Below are 22,723 nucleotides of genomic sequence, written 5' to 3' on the forward strand. Positions count from 1 at the left end.
TGATACAGGACTAAAAGCCCTTGCAAATGGTATTTTTTTTCATTTCTGTTGCTTGCACTTTCTATCTTACTTTATCTGTCAAGATTCAAATTCTGATTTTCTTCTATCTTCTTTTATTTGTCTTTTATAAATTCCCACCTCTAAGTTCAATCAACTCAAAGTCCTTGAAGCGGGAAGCACTGCTTGTTTTCCAGGTGATGGCATCAACGTTTGGGAAGGTGTTTCTCGCTGTTCAGTGGCTTTGTGAATCTCCTGGTTGGATCAGTTTCTTTTTGCATCTCTAGCCGTGAATACAGGTTGAAAAGAAGAGCAACAGACTCCCCCCTTGGTCCTACACCTAGAGAGGCACCAACCTGTCTCCCATGTTCCTGTCAGGCGCAGTTTTCCTCCTCTCTCTGCCCCCTCTTTCATCCATCCAGCTGGCACGGCCCGGAGGATGTTCTCCCCCTCAATACTTCAAGCAGGGATGGTTGCTATCCTCACCAGCTGACATCAGTGCTAATTTCCTGTAAGTTGCCACAGAATAAAGGCGAGGCGTCTTTCTAAAAAATCTTTCCGGCTTGCTTAAAAACACTCTCTGTCTTCTTTTCTTCCTGTGTGCAGCTTGCAGAATCAATAAGGCCCCAGCCTCTTAGCCCTGAGCAGCAGAGAAGCTATTGCTGCAAACTCAGCAGGAGGAAGAGCTAGAGCAAGCAAGGAGCCCAGAGATAATCAAAAGTGCTCTCCCATGGCTCAGGATGTTGCCAAGTGCTTGGAGCAGGACCAGAAGGCAACACACTATGACTCTTTGTCAAGCAAGGAATCATCTTCATTATCCCCACTTAATTATCTCTGAATTTCACTAATTGCACTTTACCTTTACCTTACACTTACCAAAAGGGCTGGGCCAAGTGTTACTCTATAACACTGCTTTTGAAAACCTCTGTGTATCTTCATGCAGGTGCCTGATTGCTAAAAGGGGCAAGCAGCCCCTCTTACACATCAGTGTTAAACGTGCATAATACCATGGCAAGATGGTACAGAGACTCTGTATTCAATGAAATTATTCTCAGTATTCTCAGTATTCAGTGAAATTTCAGGGGGCCTTTATAGTTTAAAACAAACCCTGTTTGTTTCCCCTTTTGAAAACAGACAACCAAAAAAAACCCCACAAAACCCCAAACCAAAAAATCAACCAAACCAAACACCAACCAAATCAAACCAAAAACCCACAGAAAAATGGACTCTCATCATTTATTACTACGGAAAGTGGGAAAGAGGGCAGGTATTTTGTTGGCTGCTGATGAAAAAAATCTGTTAGCAGCATTTACAGATTTAGGACTATTTTTTTAAGGGAACCATGTGAGTGACATACCAGGTTAAAGTGATAACTGTAAGAATCTACTCTCAACCACGGAAAGGCACAGAGCAAAGTGCAGTTACCTCTGGGTAAATTTTTGGCTGGTGACAGAAACCAGGACAGTACTAAATTACAGCTTGAATGCAGAAAACTATTAATCCAGGGGTGGATTTCATCATTTGCTGGACTGTGTCATTCTCTGGATTGTGTCATTTTGCTTGGGTACACTGTAGATTTCCAGCATACTTTGCCATAAAAATCATGGGCATGCAACTGAGGATAATGTGAAAACCTGCACTGTTGATATATTTAAAAAGCTTCTTATTGCACTTGAAAAATTGTTGAAGATAACATATTTTGGTTAGCGAAAAGAAGCAATCAATATAAGAACAAATCCACTGAATCCAACAGGACTCTACACTTGTCCAATGTGTGCTTAGTTTAGGTCACAGGAAAATTCTGCCACCAGAGATATGCAAGAGCACTGTAAATCCTCTGCACAGAGGTACCAATCTGGGACTGGTTTCTTTTTCATAAACACAGACACACTCAGAATTTCCTCTTCCCTCTGACATTTGTCCCTCTCCCTTTGAGACTGGTGGCCTTCTTGCCCTTTACAACATCAACTCAAACATGGTAAGTGGTGCAGAAAACCTTGCATGAATTCTACAGCTCCTTCAAGAGGACTAATCCACCATTTAAGTCCCACAGGCTTAAATGCTTTTTCATCACTTGACCTCTTCATAAGGGTGAATTTCTCCTACAGTGAGGACAGCATCCAACAGCTCTTACTTTGTCAGTCAGAAGAAACTATAAAGCAATACACAATAAATAGCATATAAACATCAAATCAAAAGAATAGAGTTTGCAATTCTGTCTCAAAGATTATTTCCTTGGATTAATGTTTAGAATCTCAGAATTAATATTTCAAGAAGAGTATGACTGAAACAATTCTACAGCAAAATCTGCTCAGTGAACTCTCTGCATGTACAGCCACTGGTCTAAATCAACTCCACTGCCAAACTGGCAAGCACCGGGTAATAAGTAAAATGAATAGACAATTCAGAAATGTCCAACAGATAACTAAAATTGAAATTTTATTTTTTTTTCAATAATATTCATCAGACAATTTTCTGACAAGACTTTTCTGAAAGATGAAGTGCAAATGGGAACCCTGTAAGAATGTTTAGAAGAATTGTACATGACATTTTTAAGCGCCACCAAGTACACATTGAATACTTTGTAAGTATATAGGCATAGCAACATGCAAGTGTCATGTACCCAACATTACAATATGCATTTTGTCTGCTTAAAGTTACTAATGAGGAAATAAAATGAAATTGATGTGTCTTATCATCAGTGCAATATGTTTAATTCCCATGGATGTTTTTTTTTTTTTTTACAGGTTAGTGGTTGTATTTCTGAACCATTCAAATATATCCTTCTCAGGGCCATAAACTGCCAGTGTAAGAGCAAAGTACACCAGAGTTCCTAGGAGAATACACTTACACTGACCATGAATAGATGAAGTTGTTATAGTCCCTTCACAAATTATGCCTTATTATTTATTCTAGGAAACTTCCTGCTGAACTGAAGGGGTTTTGTAGTTATAAAATATCTGGGCTAAATGTAAAGGATGCACAAGGATTGCTTTATAATTCTTTTGAAAAAGAGCTAAATAGCAACTCAAACATGTGCATTAAGGACTTGAGCCTTGTTCTTTTGAAATCAATAGGCATACTGTACTCAATTTTGATGGAAGCAGGACATATATGAATCCAGTAATCCATGAGTTCACTCCCTTGGCTCACTGTTTTGGCATAAGCAGATGACTGTAGGTTATATTTGCATATTTCTATGACAGCTATATAGGGGTATAAGCAAATGTGCACTCACTGAAAAAGGACATGTGCAACTGCATATTTACTAACATTACTCAATATGCATAGAAAGGAGAGAAAGAGGAAATGATAAAGAAATCAGCCTAGCAATTAAAGACTATCCTCCTCTTTATAATCAACATAAAGAGTTGATGATCATCCTTATGATTTTCTTTACAAGTTACTACTTTAAAACCCTTCCCTTTAAACCTATTATAAAAACCCTTCAGTATTTCATTTTAGAACAAGACTGAGAAAATCAGTATGTTTAGAAGAAAATAGCATTGGTGATTTTCAGCACTATGCATAGGGGCAGGCTAAGGCTGTCTGTAGTTTGTGCTGAAACATGAGATCAGAGCTCACACATGAAACACTGCTGGCTTGACCCTGAACACAGGGAAAGTGCTAAAGTGCTGACTCCAACAGGCTTGGCTTTGCACCTGAAATCTTAAAAAAGTGAAGAAACAAAAACCCTTGAACTTTTCTTTAATACTAGCACAGACTGCTCCTTTTAGAGGAGATACTTTTCCTACCTCCTTTCCAATTAGACCGCTGCTTTTAGCCCAGCAGAGAATAAATGACATAAGACACAGGACGTGGAGGGCAGACCTACAGTAAACACAGAAGCCATGAAGAATTTTTTTAATTTTTTTTTTTTTTTTTCCCATCTACTGCAAGGCTCTGGAAGCCCCCAGAACTGTAGACCCATCAAATTGGCTTCACACCTTCTGTTTGATTGTGAGTACATTAAACATTGCTGAAGAAAATGAAGACAGCTTGGCAACAGGATGATTCCTAGATGCTGGAAGAATTCCCATAAGGGCTGCTGGAAGCGCACAAGGCTTGGAGCATCCTGAGGATGTGGAGTGATACAGAAGTGTGCTGTTCAACCATGTTTGTACCCTTATTTTCTCCTGAGTTAAAAGAAGTGCAGAGTGCTGGGTAAGATTCCTTGATAGCAAGAAGGAACTGTGCTAGCTTCTATTAATGCCAAGTAAACAACTCCCATGTGTTTTAGAGGCCCTAGGTCCACCCTGAAAAACCCTGTAGGAAGTCCTACTCTCAAAAGAGTTTCTAGTCTGTTCCGTTGACATCAAAGGCTTCTCTATTAATTTAATTTTCTCCTGCTGTTTGCAATAGTCCTTCTCTGCTCCCCATGCATTGAGTGTTTTTAATGTAAACATGCCCTGGCAATATTACATTTAAATAAGTAGGAGGACAAGTCAGGATATCTCAACAGTATTGATACTGCATATTTGATTCAAAAGCTTGCATGTGCTTTTTAAAGTTTCTCTTCATACGTGCATGCCTTACTAGGAAGAATTGTGTTGCAGTTGGATTGCACATCATTATCTAGAGCTGACTAAATATTGATGTGTTATAGCAGTTTATTTTTAAGCTTTTTGGGATGAATCCCCAGCCAGTGTAAATTGGCCCACATTTAAGGCAACAGAGTGAAGCTGATTTATACCAGCTGAGGCTGTGTCCTTATGCCCTGTTAAAAGCTAAAACTATACAGGGCAAGAATTACGAACCCAGGCAACACTTTTACCTATTTTTAACAGAAAAAAAAAAAAAAAAAGTAATCTCATTTCAAGACTAAAGCAAAGTTTCAATAGTATTTAAAATGCATACAAATATCTCATAGCTAGTATTTAGACTAAGAGGTAGATGTCATATTCTAGGAATAGTATAGTGTGGAATAATGCTAATGGCAGTTGCTAAGTACATTTATTTGCCTGTTACACAGGACACAAAGGAGGGTGATACCAATGGCAACCACAAGAAGGCTTACAAAATTCTTGTCTTCTTTTGCTATTCTATGTTATCTGTCTTTCGGTGCATTTCTTCTGGAAGGGCAGGATGGAAAAGTGTCAAGAAGTAAAAAGATCTATAATACAAAACTTTATGTTTACAAAAATTAGCTTTTATCATTAAAGGCATCCTCTGTACTGTAATGGAAGCATTTTGTACTTACAATTTAAGATTACCTGGTGTTACTGAGCAAGTAGTGGAAATTCCAGGTGAGGTGATTCAGCAAAATAGGGGTCAGAAGAATGCAGCTCTCTCTCTCTCTCTCTCTTTCTCTCTGTTGTTCATGCTAAAAATACCAGGGCATATGGCAGCATATTTCAGCATCTTAACATACTAGGCTCCCTTGAGGACAGAAAAAAAGATGAAACTTGTGCTGTTGAGCCAGAAATAAGATTACAGAACAGTGTTGCCAGACATTCAGAGTGCTGGCAGCAAAGCCGTTAGAGGAGTCAGTGTCTTACTTTGCCTAAAGGTGTTTTAGTGGTATTTAATGGTGCTCCAAGAAATGGAAAGCAAAGCTGGTGAGAATGAGGAGCAGTATAAGCATTTTAAAAATTAGTTGTCATTGCAGGTAGAGGAATTACACATATTGCATTAGGATATCCACTGCTTGTACATGTACCTTCCACTTTTCCCTTGTGACTGTTAGGGGTCACCCCCTGCTTGAAATAATCAAAATGCATATTATAATTACACGGTTTTCCAATATCCAAACACAGCAAGTACAAGATACTTACATGTAAGTACACTGTATTTACCTATATTTTTGCATAGTTTTTAGTGTGTACTTTGTGCCACTTAATAAAAAGCATTACTCATCATTTTTGTCGTTGCTTTTTTTCTTTATTAGAGAGCTTGTTCAATTAGAGTTTGAGTAGCTGGGCTTTTTGGTATGTTCATCACAGATTACCAGTTCCTAGGAGTGTAGAGATTAGACATTTGAGGAGTCTGGGTAAGTGGTGGGGGAAGCTGCAGTGTGAACATGAAAGTTTTAAATCACCTCCTTAATTAAGAAACGCAATATCAGATTTCATGATGCTAATTTAATAAACTTACCTTTAATTTGAATGGAATTCTAAAGGTAAGAAGTCCATTTTCCTTTTGGTAACACTTTACAATAAGTGGCACTAAATTACACTAGAACTGCTATGTTACAGGGAATTACATGTAACTACACTGTAACTGTTGAAAGAGCTACTGTACATGTGCGTACATGGTAACTTCAGTGCTGTTACAATCATGAATTACATAATTACAGATGATTCTGTCCTTTCTTTTCATTGAAATAGCTATATATATATATTTATATATATATTATACTGCAATGAAAACACACAAGATGTTAACTTTCATGCCTCACTCAGAAGAAGTTGGTTTTCTTCATGTGTTCCTTTAGAGAGGGAGTCTCAGTGCAAGACAAACCATCCTTAAGTACTGTGGAAACTTTTTGAAGTGTTCTAGCTTAAACTCTGAGCCTCAAGTTAAACATCAGGTTCCTTAAACTGTCTCTTGGTTTGTCAGATGACACTAAAAGAGTGGGATGATGCACCCCTTGTCTTCTGATGCACCGCTTTCTTGTTCAAATCATGAGAATGTTCTTGAAGCATTAAAAAAAAAAAAAAATCTACATCAAAAAGTTTAAAAATAATCAGCAATCGACACTGTAAACAGTACACTGGCAGAAACTAGCTACCTGGTCTGGAGAAAACTACTCTGCAAGTGAGTGAGAGAGAGGATGTCACATACATTTTAGCGAAGGTGGTTCCCACTCAGAGCCTCCATTTTACACACACGCTAGGTACCTCGCACCATAATAAAAACTTTTTTGTTCCAGAATGGGAACTTGGGCAAAGGGAATGGACAACTGGCTTTTAGCCTACTTAATGTCATTAGTGCTGAGCCATGACTCTGCTTACAAAAAAAGAGGGATGCCTCTTTACACCCAGTGTAGAAATTTGAACCTGTGAAGACCAGACAGGCCTGCAAAGTGCTATCCAGGTAGAACGCTCTGTGTGGGGCTTTTCACACCTGCTGTGCACAGCTGCAAGGGACATCACCAGGTGCAAGATAATGGAAAATCAAATGGGTTAAAAATGAGTGCATGTGAGGAGTTTTAATTGAAAGCCAATGAAAAAAAAAAAATCCCTATTTTAACAGTACAATTTATATCTGTTTTTTTGCCAAGTTGAAATGCTGTTTCTATGCCACTGGAGAATATGGTTTGAAATGGTTACCACAAGGCCAATCCTGCTTTTGAAGGTCCTACCTGACCTTGGCTGGGTAATGGTTCAAGTAACAACCCTACTATTCAAGCGAGCTGGAGTTAGGAAGAAAGAAGAAAGGCGTAAACACCATGCTGGTGGGGAATTCCACTTGAGCAAATAAGGCCCTCATCCAGGGAAGCACTTAGTTTTTAAGCATATGAACAGTGCCTTATACTCCAAGGGAACTTCTCTGACGCCTGAAGCTGACTACGTGCTTAAAAGCTTAGTTGAACTGGGCCCCAGGTCCTGAAATAAAACTTTGATACTGTACTCTAGCTAATGTAACTAACTGCTGCGACAAGAACCCATATTTTTGGTATTAAACTGAATGACTTCCTTTGCCAGCCTTTTACATGTGTATGTTTTAAAAGACATGAATATCTTGTAAACCTATACTAGTTTTCAATGTGTCTAGTAGCACCTACCTGGTTCTCTCAAACTACCATATTATATTAACATATTATTGCATTTTTCCACAGATGGGTATGGAGTGAACGGTAAAAACAAGCATGCAATCACATCAATGCAGACTTATTTCTTTAAAATGTCATACTGTATATGATTTATTATGTTAACACTCAACCACATCATATTATTTATGTCTGTATATTTTGAAAAAAAGTGCTGCTTTGATTGACGTCACCCTTTTTTCTTAGAAATTAACAAGATAAATGCTTCAACAAAAACAATTAAAATACTCTAATATTGTCCTTAAAAGGTTTATATTCTTCTGATAAATAATCTGTCACAGCACCTTTATCTTCCATTTTACCATACCACATGATGTCGTACTCCAAATTCTCCCTTCCCCACACAAAAATAAAATCCCAGGAGAAAGTCCTTTACAGCAGACCATCATGCTTTTATGCTTCACAAATACATCAACCAGAGAGAAATACTTCTTTTGTCAAAGGTGCAAAACACAGGAGCAAAGCGAGCTCCAACTAGACTAACTTGCGTTCTCCAGTGTAGAATCTTTTCCAAGACCTGTTATGGCAACCTTTTCTTTTCATTGGAAGAGGAAATAAGCCAACGGGCTTACAGTGTTTTGTTGTCATATTTAAGAGCATGTGATTTTTCAGCTGTCAATTACACAAAAAAATTTCAGAAATAATCCAAACAGAGACTTTCACTGTGGAGCTAAAAGCATGGCAGGAATTCTCTATCATTCACGGTGACATAAGTTTGTACCTCACAAAATGCATAGACAGGAATTTAATATAAAGAATTAGTCCATTTACTGTATACACAAAACATATATCTTTTGTTTTAACACTTCTATTTTTTCTTTTTTTTTTTCTTTTTTTTCTTTTTTTTTTCTTTTTTTTAGTTTTTTTTTTTTTCTTTTGGCAAACCAACATAGAGAAGCAGCTCTGGAACTGCCAAATTAAAAATTGAGAATTTTTGCAACTCAATAGTACTTTTTAAGGATAGTAATCAAATGTGGTTGTAATTTAAAACCTGAGGCTGTGCACTGGTTGTTAGCTTAAAACTACCTTTCCATATAACATTGTGCTTCCATTGTATAACAAAGAAAAAATTAAAAAGAACTAGAAAAGTTTGCTGCTGAACAGTGCTAGGACATACAGACAAAAAAATACTAATACATGTTATCTACTCAGAATATTGACTTGAGTCATATCTAAAGGGATATAATGGACATTAGAAAATGCTTACTTGTGACTGACTTAGCTACTGCCAAAAAAGTTGAATATGTATCAAATAAAGTTTAACTGAATTTATTATATGCACTATATACAGATACTAAAATGCCTTGCAATTATGCCCCATGAATACATCAAATTTGAGTAGGCAGGTGAGTTCATGTTTAGCAAATAAATTATAAAACCATAAATTACTCAGAAAATTCTCTAATCTTTGTGATCCCAAAAGCAAGTAAAAGGGCAGGACAAATTGTTTCAAAAGAAGCTCTATTACCTAACTTTGCAGAATCTGTATAGCTATTCAGCATGTTTTCACCACTGAAACATGGCACAGTTGTCAAGGTACCACTTAAATCATAACAAAACAAAGCAAAACCAAACAAAAAATTCACTGGGCTGATTTTTTTTCCACCAAATCCAAGCATACAGGAAACTATACTGAACAGATTTCAATTTGTGTTTCCAAGGGCGTATGTTTCAAAAACAAGTTGCTTTTTGAATTATAGATAGACATACAAAATATTCTTTGTAAACCTCTAATCTTAGACTTAACATTTTCTGTAAGTAAATTAGGACCTTACCTAATAGTACTTGTTATGAATTTTGTTCTATGACATACTAGTAGGGACATGATAAAAGAAAACCGGAAAAGAAAGCTGCGTAACATTTAAATATGTAGAAAACTTGGATTAGGATGATGATTAACATTGTTAAGGCTGTATATTCAAGCACTGTATGTTAAGAGAGCAGTGGATATGATTTTTAGGCAATAAGAAATGTCCTGCTTTACGCATGATACTGTAATTATAGAATGATGATGTCAACAGCTGATTGTTGGCATAAACTGGCTACTTATAGCAGTTATGCGAGTTAATAAAGATAGCAGAAGATGGCAGAAATGAATTCTGAGAAATGATAGCCAGTTTTCTCCAGCAGTCAGCCTGATAAGTAAAACTCCAAGATTCTAGCTCTGCATCTAAATGAAATACTCTTTTTTCTCCTCTGCATTGACTTGGCTGCCTTCTGCATTGATAATGGCTGTGTCGGCATCAGGTGCATCTTCAGCTCCTTTTGCTTCATTTGTTAAATATGTTCCTGTAGGAATCAGTACAAGAGAAAAGAAAAAAAGAGAAAAAAGATTAGGGTTTTTTTTTTTTACTCTGCATTATAGGTAGTACATTTCAAACGATGTTCCATTTTTTTAATGAGTGAAAAATATTTTTACACAGTTTTTAGTATACATCATGAAGGTATGCTCAACTTTCTAATTTGCTGAAGAAATATTTACACTGATACACTGATAAAGGCACATATACAAACTCTAGTAGATCCACAACAAATTAAGTAAATATTTTAATAAAACTTCACTTTATCAAACTGCAGTAATAGGCAATATATTTTTCAGTTATAGAATAAGTGAGAAAATCTTGGTTATTTCATGAAATAGCTATCCATCAAAAACAAAGCAATTTAAAAAACTTAGATATTCATAAACATGCTTTTTATTCTTTTTAATGGCCACTCATTTGTATTTCTGTTTTTTCTTGATCATATCTATGCTTTAATTTTACAGAATTGTATCATAGTAGGTTCCAAGATTTATGAAATTGAGGCAGTTTTATTAACTGAACCAACTCACTTTATACTGTCACAGCTATTTTTATGCCCTGGATATGAATAAAAAGAAATGTGTACAATAGCCAAATTTCCCTTTGTGAAAAGCATTACTTATGCTGGCATAAGATGTACAACTATTCATTCAGGAAAATTAAACAAAAGAGAGACACTTTCACTGGCTCATTAAAAAAAATCCTGATTTTCTCCCCTGTAGTCCAATCAAATTGATGTTTTTATCAATTTATGTTTGCTAGGTATATGATTACCCTATCTAAAATGAGACTTACTGAATTAATACCAACACTCATCCTCTCTTTTTTTTTTTTTTTGAGGGGTGTGATCAGGGGATCAACTGAGTTTTAGCAATAGGTCTACAAGCCACACAGAGGTTAAATCTCAAGGCATGATTTTGCAGCTAACTAGGTCCAAATGAAATCATAGGGAAGTCAGAAGTCAGTGTCACTCCATTCCTGTTATCTTTAGTGGCAGAGGAGACTGAAAACGAAGGGACCAGAATTATTAAGGTAAAACCACACAATAAGTAAAGCTAGCCCCAGGAATGAACCCCTTATACCAGTGGGATCATTGATAAACTGATGTGAAAACTCACCACCAGCTTCTAATATTATCTTTTAAATATATACTTAAAATATTAGCCTAATCCATTAAAATGAAAAAGCTTGTTCATTCAATACATATATATTCTGCTGAATTGATATGGTAGCTAAAACTATGAGAGCACGATGAGAACTGCAATCAAATATCAGGAGTTAAGAGCCAAAACCAAGGGCCAATCTTACCCCTTGGTCTCTCTAAATCACTGACTTGTAGGATGACCCTGTGCATTTAACTAACTCCATGTCCTTTGCCTTAGCCAGCCCACCAGAAAACTGATTAAAATTCACAGGGACTTCTCTTTCAACTGGACTGAGAACTAAGATTTTTTTGTTCGAATCATTTAGCAGAGCAGGGAAGGTGAAAGGGAATGGCACCCCCAGGTGAAATCATGCCATGCTTCCAGAAGTGACTGAACTTCCACTAAATTGTCCTACCTTTATGTCTTGCCAGATATCGACCAAGGAGAATTATAGAACATAATGTTACAAAGACAACTACAGCCACTATTCCTCCTATAAGAGCGTGGTCAGGTCCGGTCTGTCCAGCCAAAGCATTTGGATCTAGAGGGAGAGACAAAAAGCAAAAGTGTTCCTACACAGACAAAAAAAAGTCCAGAAAATTCACAATACCAAGTTCCTATACTGATCATCCTGAAAATAGGACATTTCCCTCTTTAATATTCAGCATGGTTATTCCCACTTTTACTCCCAGTATCTTATCAACAACACAGTGCTGCTTGTATTCCCAGATTGTTAAAACCCTGAGGACATCACAGTTATGAAAAATATTACCTTATTCTTCTTTGGCAGAGGTTATTAAATGGAAAAGGTTTCTAGCTTTGTCCTCGTCATTTTACAACTGAAAACCTGGCCATAGCTATTTATAGAAGGAAAAACAAGGAAGTGAGAATTGGGGATCGGCTAGCATCAGCAGAGTAGTGTCTGCATAATACATAATTTATAGAATTGATTCTCAGTAGGCAACCCTTATATGTTCTCTTCCTCTCATTCCTCACCTCTTGCACCAGAAATAGAAAGGCAGACAAAGTGCAGATGTGCCAAGTTCCTCTGCACATGGCTGAGTCTGCATGGATTTGGTGAGACAAAGTTTTCAGGCAACCTGAAAGCTCATCATTCAGACTCAAGCATCAGTCTGTGAATTCACTACAAACACTTGATTAACACTCAATGTGGGCAACGTGTAATAGATATCAGAGAATCAGAGTCAGCTAGGATGGAAAAGATCTTTGAGATCATCAAGCCCAGCCAATGAAGTAACACCACCTTATCAACTAAACCACGGCACTGAGTGCCGCATCCAGTCGCTTCTTAAACACCTCCAGCGATGGTGACTCCACCACCTCCCTGGCCAGCCCATCCCAATGCCCAATCACTCTTTCTGTGAAGAACTTCTTCCCAATGTCCAACTTAAACCTCCTCTGGGCCAGCTTGCACTTTGGGGTTGTTAAACCTCATGTTGCATTTGGCCCATTGATCCAGCCTGTCCATGTCCCTCTGCAGAGCACTCCTACCCTCCAACAGATCAACACTCCCCCACAACTCAGTATCATCTGCACATTTTCTAGTGGCAGAGTGCATTAGCAGGTTCCTTTTCCCAACTCTGTGCAGGGCACTAGGAATACTGTCAGATTCCAGCATCTTGTGCTGGTCATTTGCCTGTTCTGTTGCCCAATGTGTCACAGAAGTTGCAAAGAGACAGTCATGGGAAATGGCACTACTTTGGTGTCAGTAATTCTTCAGAGCTTTTTACAATGAACCAGTAACCTGTGACCGTTGACTCAACAGATAAATGCAGAAGAAGGTAAAAATTCAATCTGAGGATCATGGTATAGTTCCTATTATAATGAAAACGCCTCTGCTATGAAGATGTTATTAGCATGTACTGTATGCTGCAATCAGTCCACTCTCACTGCTTCAAGGGCTTTTCCCTTGTAGGAGCTGCTTATAGTCTTCAAAGAGTTTGCAAACAACTTCTCTGCTTTGCAAAAGGGAAAGGCAGGAAAAATATTTATGCTGAGAAAAAAGGGAAAGTCTGTGAAGATGATAAAAAGGCCTCTGATAATCCTGAGGAGGTGTGATTCCCTAATACCATAACTACATTCTGCTGACCAGGATTGTTGTATGGCAGCAAGATGTATGGGTACATCTGGTATGGGAACCTCATGATGTGTAACAAGGCCAAGTGGTGCTGCTGTACCCAGGTCAGGGCAAATCCTGCTCTCAATCCAGGCTGGGGGATGAACGGATCCAGAGCAGCCTGGCAGAGAAGGACTTGGAGGTGCTGGTGGATGAGAGGTTGGACATGAGCTGGTCTTGTGCTCTTGCAGCCCAGAAAGCCAAATATGCCCTGGGCAGCAGTCAAGGGAGGGGATCCTGCCCCTCTGAGCCAGTCTTCTGAATGAACCCCATCTGGAGAACTGCATCCAGTTCTGGGCTTTCCAGTACAGGAAGGACATGGACCTGTTGGAGTGAATCCAGAGGAGGCCACCAAGTTGATGTGAGGGATGGAGCACCTCTCCTATGAGAAAAGGCTGAGAGTATTGGGATCTTTCAGCCTGGAGAAGAGACAGCTTTGGGGTGACCTAACTGTGGCCTTCCAGTACCTGAATGGGGCCTGCAAGAAAGATGGAGATGTACTACTTAAAAGGGTATGTAATGACAGGACAAGGGGAAATGGCTTCAAACTGAGAGTAGGTTTAGATTAGATTTTAGGAAGAAATTTTTCACTGTGAGGGTGGTGAGGTGCTGGCACAGGTTGCTCAGAGTAGTTGTGGCTGCCCCATCCCTGGAAGTGTTCAAGGCCAGGATGGATGGAGTTCTGAGAAACCTGGTCTCAGTGGAAGGTGTCCCTGCCCATGGAATGAGATGATCTCCATGGTCCCTTCCAGCTCAAGCCATTCTATGATTCCAAGATCTACAAACACACAAGTATATAAATATAATGTTACATAGATGAAATAAAAGAATCCTGTTTTCCCCTCCTTTTGCAAACTGTGAGGCATTCTGCAACTACACTTTCAGGCTTGCTGGAGCACAGAGTGGTATCGCCACTGTTACAGATTCAGTTCTGCTCTTAACAGTCACTGGAATCATCAGGCATGACTTTGTCAATTACTGCTGGCTTTCCTAGCTCCCACACTTTTCTGGCTGCCATGAGGACTTTGGGGAACGTGGCCATAGCATTTCTGTGGACATGATGGCAAATAGTAGCTATTAGGCCTCAAAAAAGCTAGAAACACTTTATAAAGTCATCTATCCTGCATCCTCTTCCACCTCCACATCCTCCTGGCATGCTGCTGCTGGTGGTAGCACCACGCTGAGTACACATAATCAGTCCAGCGGGACATTGGCTCCACTTTGGTCATTAAATCTGACCCCAAATCCTGTGCACCAGCAACTTAACAGGGCAAAGCAAGACTACTGAAGCATTGCCTTCCCAAAGCAAGAGCTTGGAGCATTCAGCCCTCCTCTGCCCTGCCTTGCAGGGGCTTTGTTTTCTGAGTGGAGCAAGGAAGAGGTGGCTGCTCGCTTGAGAAGATGGAAGGTGACAGCTTGTCGCAGGAATGTCAGTCTGCTTGAGCCATCTAGGAAATTCCTCCTTTTGCGGTGCCTGTGGCAATGTTGAGTAAAGGTCCTTCCTGCAGCAAAAGGGCAGGACCCATTTGGACTCTGAGGACCACCCATGTCCCCAAGGCCTGTGTGTGACCTGCGGGAGATGCTCTGGGACAGGAACAGCATGAACATGTTTTCCCACTAAAAACTGTCTCCTGCTGCTATGGTGCCAGTAACACTGAAGAATAAACTGAGATATTTTAAGGGATGATATACTTCCTGATGCAGAGTATAATCCAGAGAAGGGTTAGCACAGAACTTTATCTAGAGGCATTTTTGAAAAGCTGGCTGAAGTGCACAGCCTTAGCTCAATAGCCAGACTTACAACGCATGTCCTCTGTGAGCTTTAATAAACATTACAGATAAAAATCCTCACAATACACTGAGATAAATGTGCCTCTGTGCTTTTATCCTCAGGTGATTTCCTACATAGAGTGGCTCACTCCTCCTCTGACATACCTGATGTGACTACATGAAGTGACCTAAAGCCAGCCTAAATACAAGGCTTCCACCAATTAGTGTGGATTAATGAGATTCTAATATTGCTATAGGATGAATTTTTTTAACATTAAAATTAATGTAGGTATTCATTGGATTGCAAAAATAGTAGTGTATTTTTTGATCTAATCTCAACCTTGCTATCAAAGCCAGATTATATTGGTTGGTACTGCTTGAGAAGTTTGTCCAGAAAAAAAAACTTATACATAACCTATTGCTATTATATTACCAGTGAACAATTCCTTTGTTAAAAAGGAAAAAGGAAAGGAAGAAGAGAAAGGAAGAGATGGAAGTGAAGGAAATAAAGATTTTTAAAAGTGGCCAACATTTTCTTGGGAAACAAGCCTTTTTTCCATCTCAAAATGAAAATCCATACAACATAAACAACATTCTGAAAAGGAAGCATACCTCATGAATAGTCTCCTCATAGAAAAATAATGTTAGCATTAAATATAAATATGCTCTACATTATGCATACAGAGTAATGCACTATACTTTTGCCTTTCATGAAATGACCTAAGCCCCATGAGTGAATTATAGATCTGGGACTTTCTATCGTGGTATAAATAATTACTATTTCAAAATGTGCCTGAGCAGTATCTGAAAGATAGAAATACAGGGATTTGGAAACTATGCTTTTTTTGTATTTTAGGTATTTATACAGTGAACATGCATAATCATTCGAATGCTCTGGGCACAAGTGTTAGCAACTGCCATTAAAGTTCCTGGAAGTGCAACATGTGAGCACTCCACAGTTTGCTTTCCAAAAAACAGAATACTATTTGGATTATTTTTAGATACACGTTATAAGCTTCATGGGCTTTACCAAGTAAATCCTACCCTGCCATAAACACAACTCCAGCAAATGAAATCTTAGGTATGCAACTGTGCAATAAATACTCATAATCCAGTGGTTTCCATTAAAAAAATAAAATAGATTATGCTGTTAATGTTTTAATACATACTGGTTATTACTGCATGAACACAGGCAGCTAAAGTAGTCATGGCCTGAAATAGTGAAATTACAATTTTGCAATCAGACTAGATCTTCAGAGATCAGTTCTTTTTTCTGTTTATTTTGTCCTTTGATGAAACTAAGAAAACCTGATAAAAACATAATGACACAAAACCTCATAATTCTCTTTTATTTGCTCTTTTTTTCTAAATTTTGAAAGCCTCTTCAAAATACTGATTACCAATGCTGTGAAAATGTACCCATTTGCAACTTTTGGGATTTCCCTGTTACTGTTTGTTCACAAACAGTGAATACACTTAAATGAAATAACACACAAATTAAATAACACTCCTAAAACGACTAAGAGGGAAAGAAATGTCTCATTTGTTAAAAGATGAAACGCATCAGATAAACCTTAGACCTAATAAATAAGTAGATAAGCGCTTTTTATGACCTGCTGACAATGTTCCAGTGTAGAGTATTTTAATATGAATTCACACTTTAGTTGCAGAGAAATTTTGGAATAGTTTTTCATGCTTTTGCATAAAGTGTATGCTAATTATTCATCTAATTTCAGTTTCTTCATGCATAAGTTTCCTTCTTATTTATGCAGAGTCGACTTGACTGAGCAGGCTGCAGGAAAGGGTCAGATAACCCTTTCCTGAGCAAAGGCAAAACAAGCACATTTGTGAATGCTGAAATGGCATATTTTGGGGAATATGTGCTCAAGCAACCCCCTGTATTGCATGTGTTTGACTCATATGCTGAAGTTTTTAAATAAAATCACTCTGAGCAGGAGATGACTTAGGTTTTGAGGCATCCAAAATAATAAGTTGGTTTGGCCATTTCTACTGTACGAAAAATAGGAAATATCCTAATTTGCTGTGGAGCTTAAACAGCATTTACAAAAGGAAGAGTTATTAAGTATATGCATTACTCATAAATTACTGTTCCTTAAGGCTGGGAAAAGAAAGGGATGTCCCATTTCTCACAGAAGTACTGAAACCATCAGCCTCCAGTCACTTTTACTGATTTCATGAATAATCAAATGCTGCGGCAAAGTAGAATTGCTCCAATAAGGGATCCTGGGTCATGGCTCCATGTTAAAATTTATATGGCAGAATAATTGCTTCAAATGACTCCTGCTTCTTTCCCCATATTCAGGGACTTGTTATAACCCCCAGTATAACTCAACAATATTTCATACTTTTGCAAAAGCTATTGTTTTAAGGGCTTTGCTCAAATCAGATCAGTAAAGCAATGCGCATTTTAGGGTGGGAAAACCCCAAAAGTACAAAAATTAAATAACTATCTCTGTCTTATTTAAAAAGCTTTTGAATTGGTGCAGATGAGGGTGACAATGAGTGGTGGGAGACTGTGAAGACTTCCGGAGAAAATCTAACAAGCACCCTTGAATCATGCGACATCTAAACCTGCACTGCTTTGAAGTGTCCTAACCAGCAGAGAGCAAACTGCAGAAAGTACAGAGAGCAAGTAGTGTGAGATCTTCTGAAGTCCATCAGTGAATGTAAGTTACATTAGAAATATTTCCCATTGAATTTTTTCTTCATATCAGCTTAATTTCCCAAGGAGAGCTTGTGTGATTATGCTTTTTCACTCTGTTCAATTACTTACCAACTGTGAGTCCGTTACAACAAGTTTTAAGAGACAGTAAAGAACTTAAGATCCTTGTTTTCTTATAACTAACTTGAGAGGATGGGTTGCAGCAGGAGCTCAGAGCTTATTAATACCAGAGAATGTGTAGGAAGGATGCCTTTATAAAAGCCCTAATAGAGACAAAAACTTCCGTCAAAATCTCTGCCCAAGAATCAATTTTTCGTTAGAGGTTTCTCTCCATTGCAAATACTTTGGTGTCCAGTATGCCACAGATCCTGTCTGAAGCTTTTCACATGGTTAGGTGGCATTTATAACCTCTGAGCCCTTGCCACCTCACTTTTTTCTCCTTTTTCCAAAACCCACCCTTTGTGCTTCTCTTCCTTCTTGTCTCATAACCCGGTCAACTCACACTGCAGTATTAAAAAAGCCACGAGGCACAATCTCATGGAAAGCAGAGAAGATTTCTTTCTGCAGCTTATGGCACAAACTTGGGTTTTAAAATGTATTCAAACTAATGTCGTTTCCAAGATTTAGCCATAGGGTTCGTAAAATATTTAATTGTCCCAGCAATGCAAGTTTGGGGGAAAAAAGTAGAACTTAAATCAAAACAAACAAGCCAGAAAACCCCAGCAGCAAAAAAACAAAGCCCAAAACCTCAAAACAGAACCTCAATGATCTGGTCTTACATCAGTAGGAAAAAAGACTAAAGTGGGACTTGTCTCACAATATGGATAGAAGGTTATACTGAAGTGATAGCTAACAAGGTATTTGCCTTAGGAAAAGTGGCAGTAGTGCTGTCTGTGATAAATGCTGGTAAGCAGAATTTACCCATTTTAGCATCTTAATTTGGGCACCCCACAGTTCAATTTCCCTTGCCTGGCCTGGGAGGCTGAAACAGATGTTTTTAATCTCTTTTTGTAATATACTACTAACCACTAAAATACATGTACGCCAAACTTGTGAAACTATTGTTAAGGGGGAAAAGAAACTTTCTGCACCTTCATTTAAATTGCAAAGAGTAGCTGCCCAAAGGGGCTGGTTGTGAAATTCTTTGAAAATGTGTTTTGTTATTAAGCAATTCCGAACTTAAAATATGTGACAAGCTTCTTTATCCTTCAGTGCCTGAAGCAAAGAAGAACAAAACAGTGTACTAATATACAGCATATATAAACTGCTATTTTAATAGTAGAACATCATCAACCATAGCGAAGACAGGCAGAAAAAATACTTCTAAACCTTCAAAAGAATTGATAGCCTTTTCTTCCCGTGCTACCGCAGTAGCACATTTGGCCCATTTTGCCTCTAAGTGGTTTTTTTTCACAGTACTGAATTTTATATACATTCCTATTAAGAAGAGTCTACATCCCAGAAGGATAGAAGTCCCACACTAATGTTTCAGCAGCTGAAACTACAGCTCCTTTTGAAGAGCTCGTGTTGTTCTCATGAAGCCAAGACTTCTTTCAGCAGAGGGAAAAATGCAAAAGTCTTCTGATGCGTATTTGTGAGTCGGTAGCCCTTGTCAAAGTGAATAAAAGCATTACCCATACCTATTTATTTTCTAAATGTATTTTTTTTAAATGCTTAGAAGAGACTTGTATACCTACAATGTTAAGATGAAAAGTTAAACAATATTTTTCTGGATCCTTAGAACCTCATTCCATATTTTGTGCCTGTGTCATTGACACTTTTTTTTTAAGATTTCTTTTTTTCCCTTTCTTTTTTTCTTTTTTTTTTTTTTCCTTAGTGCTGCTTTAAAAGCTCCAGTTTCCTGAAGGGAACAGTTCCTCTAATTAGAGCACATAAAAGACCTTTCTTATTGACAACATTATATTTTTGGCTGTCAATAAACTCATTAATTGCTTCAGACTTTGTCTTAGGAAAAAAGAACTGAGATCTGCAACTTTTTGCCTTCATCTTATGTTCTGTAGAGGATAATTAAGTCAATTCTGGATTTGAGGAAATACTTGCAGCCCATCCAGCTATAACCTCTGTCTACTGAAACAGGAGGCTGTAGGAAAAGAGACAACTGGCATAGATGACACGAGAATTTCCCTGTTAAGCTGAATGAGTCAACTGTACCAGCATTTTAATTTTCATTTTCTTGTGACGTTCCAGAATGCTCAGTGCCTTCACTGCAGTTAAAAAAAAAAAAAAAAAAAAAATAGAACTTTGGAAACATCCACCTACTAGATACTTAAGGAAAAAAAAAATAAAAAGAAAAAAGAAGAACCTATCTCTACCTAGAAAAATGAGATTCATGACTTCTTACTTTGGGACAAAAAACACATTTCGTGTCATCTTTCTTTTGATGACTTTCCATCAACTAATATAGGAAAATCCCTGCTCTTGGTTTTCTTTGTCAAAAAAGGCCAGAGACCAGATGGAGTAGGTGTGCACACAACTCCTTTTCCTGCCACCAGAAGTTAATTATCTATATAAATATTAAACCATTCTCTCATTAATACAGATACTGGAGATGCCAGTTTCTTCTCCCTTTCTTAGAGTACCTTTAATCTGTGGCTTTTGGTCTCTTCCCACAGACTTTGATTTGCTGGAGAGAACATGACCAGGACTGTGTGGGAAGGGAGTGTGGCACCTGTGCTCCAGGGAGTTAGCTGAGCTTGGGCATCTGCTGCTGGCTGCCATCACAGGGGCTGGGGCCAGACTCAGATGGTCTCTGGCAGTCTTATCTTTCACGTATCAAGACAAAGCAACTCATTATCACCACAACAGACATTATGAATTATGGGGAGATTGCTGAGAGAGAGATCCCTCAAAGCATTAAAGTGATGGCTCAAAGCTTCCTCCCCCAACTTAAGGAAGCCCCAAGAGCTTAAGCCTACTGGAAAGTAGCATCAATATTTCCACTGTGGCATCTTTGCCACCTTGTTTTCATGCTATCTGTTACATGAATGCCCTCACTGATTGCTTTGCAGAGCTAATCAGAGCTCAAATCGCTGCAGAGCTCAAATAAATACCACTTCAAGTAAGCAGGGGAAGAAAGACACACTTTCAGTTCAGAAGCGGCATGAAACAAATGGATGGGGAGGATCAGTGGAGAGAGAGACCAAGCTGTTCCCAATGGCAGAAGCTGGGGAGGTGGAGGTTTTCTCACCAGTAAGGCAGAGCCACACACAAAAAGTTAGTTGAAAACAGGTAGAGCTGGGTAAAGATCAGAGAGTCAGCAACAGGTTCACAGTTGTACAAGCTACATTGTACTGAACATGTTCATGAGAGCTTTAAAATCAAGAAAGGCAGATTTGATTTAATTGAAGAACATCTCTAATTAAAACTTAGTTCTGTGGTGGAAGAAAACCTATTGTTCAGATGAATTCTTTATGCTTGTCATACTAATTTTTTCTTACCAAATCAGATTAGAATAATAATAAGCTTATAATGACATCAAAACACCCTAGTAAACCAGCCACTCACAGCCAGAATCTGACACCTTATTCAGGCTGAACAGCAATTTAATCTGTCATGGGACTACTCAGTGTGAGTAACTGTAACAGAAGAGCCTCTTTGGCAGTTAATAGTATATTTTATCTGTCAGTGTATCTCCAGAAGATTAGCCAGGCATACTTGTGGTTGGGGTAGTAACTGATCCAAAAGAGGATGTTGACTGATCCAGCTCATCTCAGAAAGAGAGATGTGAGAGACATTAGCAGAGATAGCCTCTTGTAATGCACAGAGTAACAGGAATGAGGAGTAAATTATTGATAAGGTCAGCACCACCGTTAATATGTGAGGCATCTTCTATAGCTGCTCTAATTAGGGCACAAAACCTTATGTAAAGTCTTTGTGACAATGGCAACATCCATTTGTGAAGTTCCTTGTCCAAGAGACAAATCAACCTTCAATTAGTTTGAATTTTTGCCCGTGGTTTAACTGAACACTATCCATTCTTTATGCCAACCCTGTACTAATGGAAACAACAATATTTCCCCCTTTTAATAATGACATGCTTGATGGAATTCAATATCTTAACCAAATCCTCCTCTGAGAACATTAAGACTGTTGTTTTCAGATGCCTTTAAGTTAAATACCATCCAGCTATTAGTAAGAGATTGTTTGCTCTTAAAGCCATCGATTGGTAATGGGATTGCTAAGAATAACGTTGATCTTTGCTTTCCTAAAGGCTTTCTGTATTCATAAAAAAAATAAAGTTACACAGTCTTTGGTTTATGGGCCTATTTTCCTTTTTTTTTTTTTTTAAACTTGGCAACATGCATTAATTTCCAGCAGCATGATCTCCACTGTCAGCACCACTAGCTGCAACACACCCAGATTCTACTGAGAGGGTCACATCCCCACCAGTTAGCAACTGACAGATTCATTTCCTACCTTCTCCTGAGACAGCGACGAGGACTGAGAAACCAGAGGTCCACTGTAATTACTATGTATATTTCAGATTAAATAAATGTGATAAAAGCCTCCATCTGGCTGTTGATCAAACGTGCAGAGGCAGGCTGATTTCCAGTGACATATTACAATATGTCTCTTGTAACAGTCCCTAATGCCAGCCTGTAAATTACTTACATTTGGGATTACTTGACTATGGCAGACAGAAATATTACTCACTGCTAAAGTGCTGCCTACTGGGAGCATGGGAGATGTGGTCTAATCTTAAAGTTGTTAAGCAAGGCATTAAGAAATAATGGGGCCATGTTTATTTTACTAAATGCTGATTGTGCTCACACTGTTTGAAGATGGCAGACCCAATTTAATAGCAGCCTGAGCTGGTTCCAGATGCTGGCAAGCTGTAGAAAGTCTAACACTGGGGAAGTAAGTATCAGTAGTGTTCTTGAGGAGAACTTTAAAAAT

The 22,723-nt window shown here is 38.3% G+C and overlaps 1 protein-coding gene across 3 annotated transcripts in view; it reads right to left on the reverse strand.

Annotated features, from left to right (window-relative positions):
- Positions 1 to 2,410: 2,410 nt before the first annotated feature.
- The window catches only part of CADM2 (cell adhesion molecule 2), a 589,355-nt gene continuing 569,042 nt past the window's right edge, over positions 2,411 to 22,723 (reverse strand). For all 3 annotated transcript variants that reach the window (XM_048292379.1, XM_048292361.1, XM_048292370.1), the window contains 2 exons: positions 11,632 to 11,757; positions 2,411 to 10,057 (listed from right to left, as the gene is read on the reverse strand). In XM_048292379.1, coding sequence (XP_048148336.1) covers positions 9,939 to 10,057; positions 11,632 to 11,757 — 245 coding nt within the window. In that variant the 3' untranslated portion in view covers positions 2,411 to 9,938. The remainder of the gene's footprint in view (positions 10,058 to 11,631; positions 11,758 to 22,723) is intronic.

The sequence above is a fragment of the Corvus hawaiiensis genome, chromosome 2 (genome assembly GCF_020740725.1).
Source record: "Corvus hawaiiensis isolate bCorHaw1 chromosome 2, bCorHaw1.pri.cur, whole genome shotgun sequence".
NCBI lineage: Eukaryota > Metazoa > Chordata > Aves > Passeriformes > Corvidae > Corvus > Corvus hawaiiensis.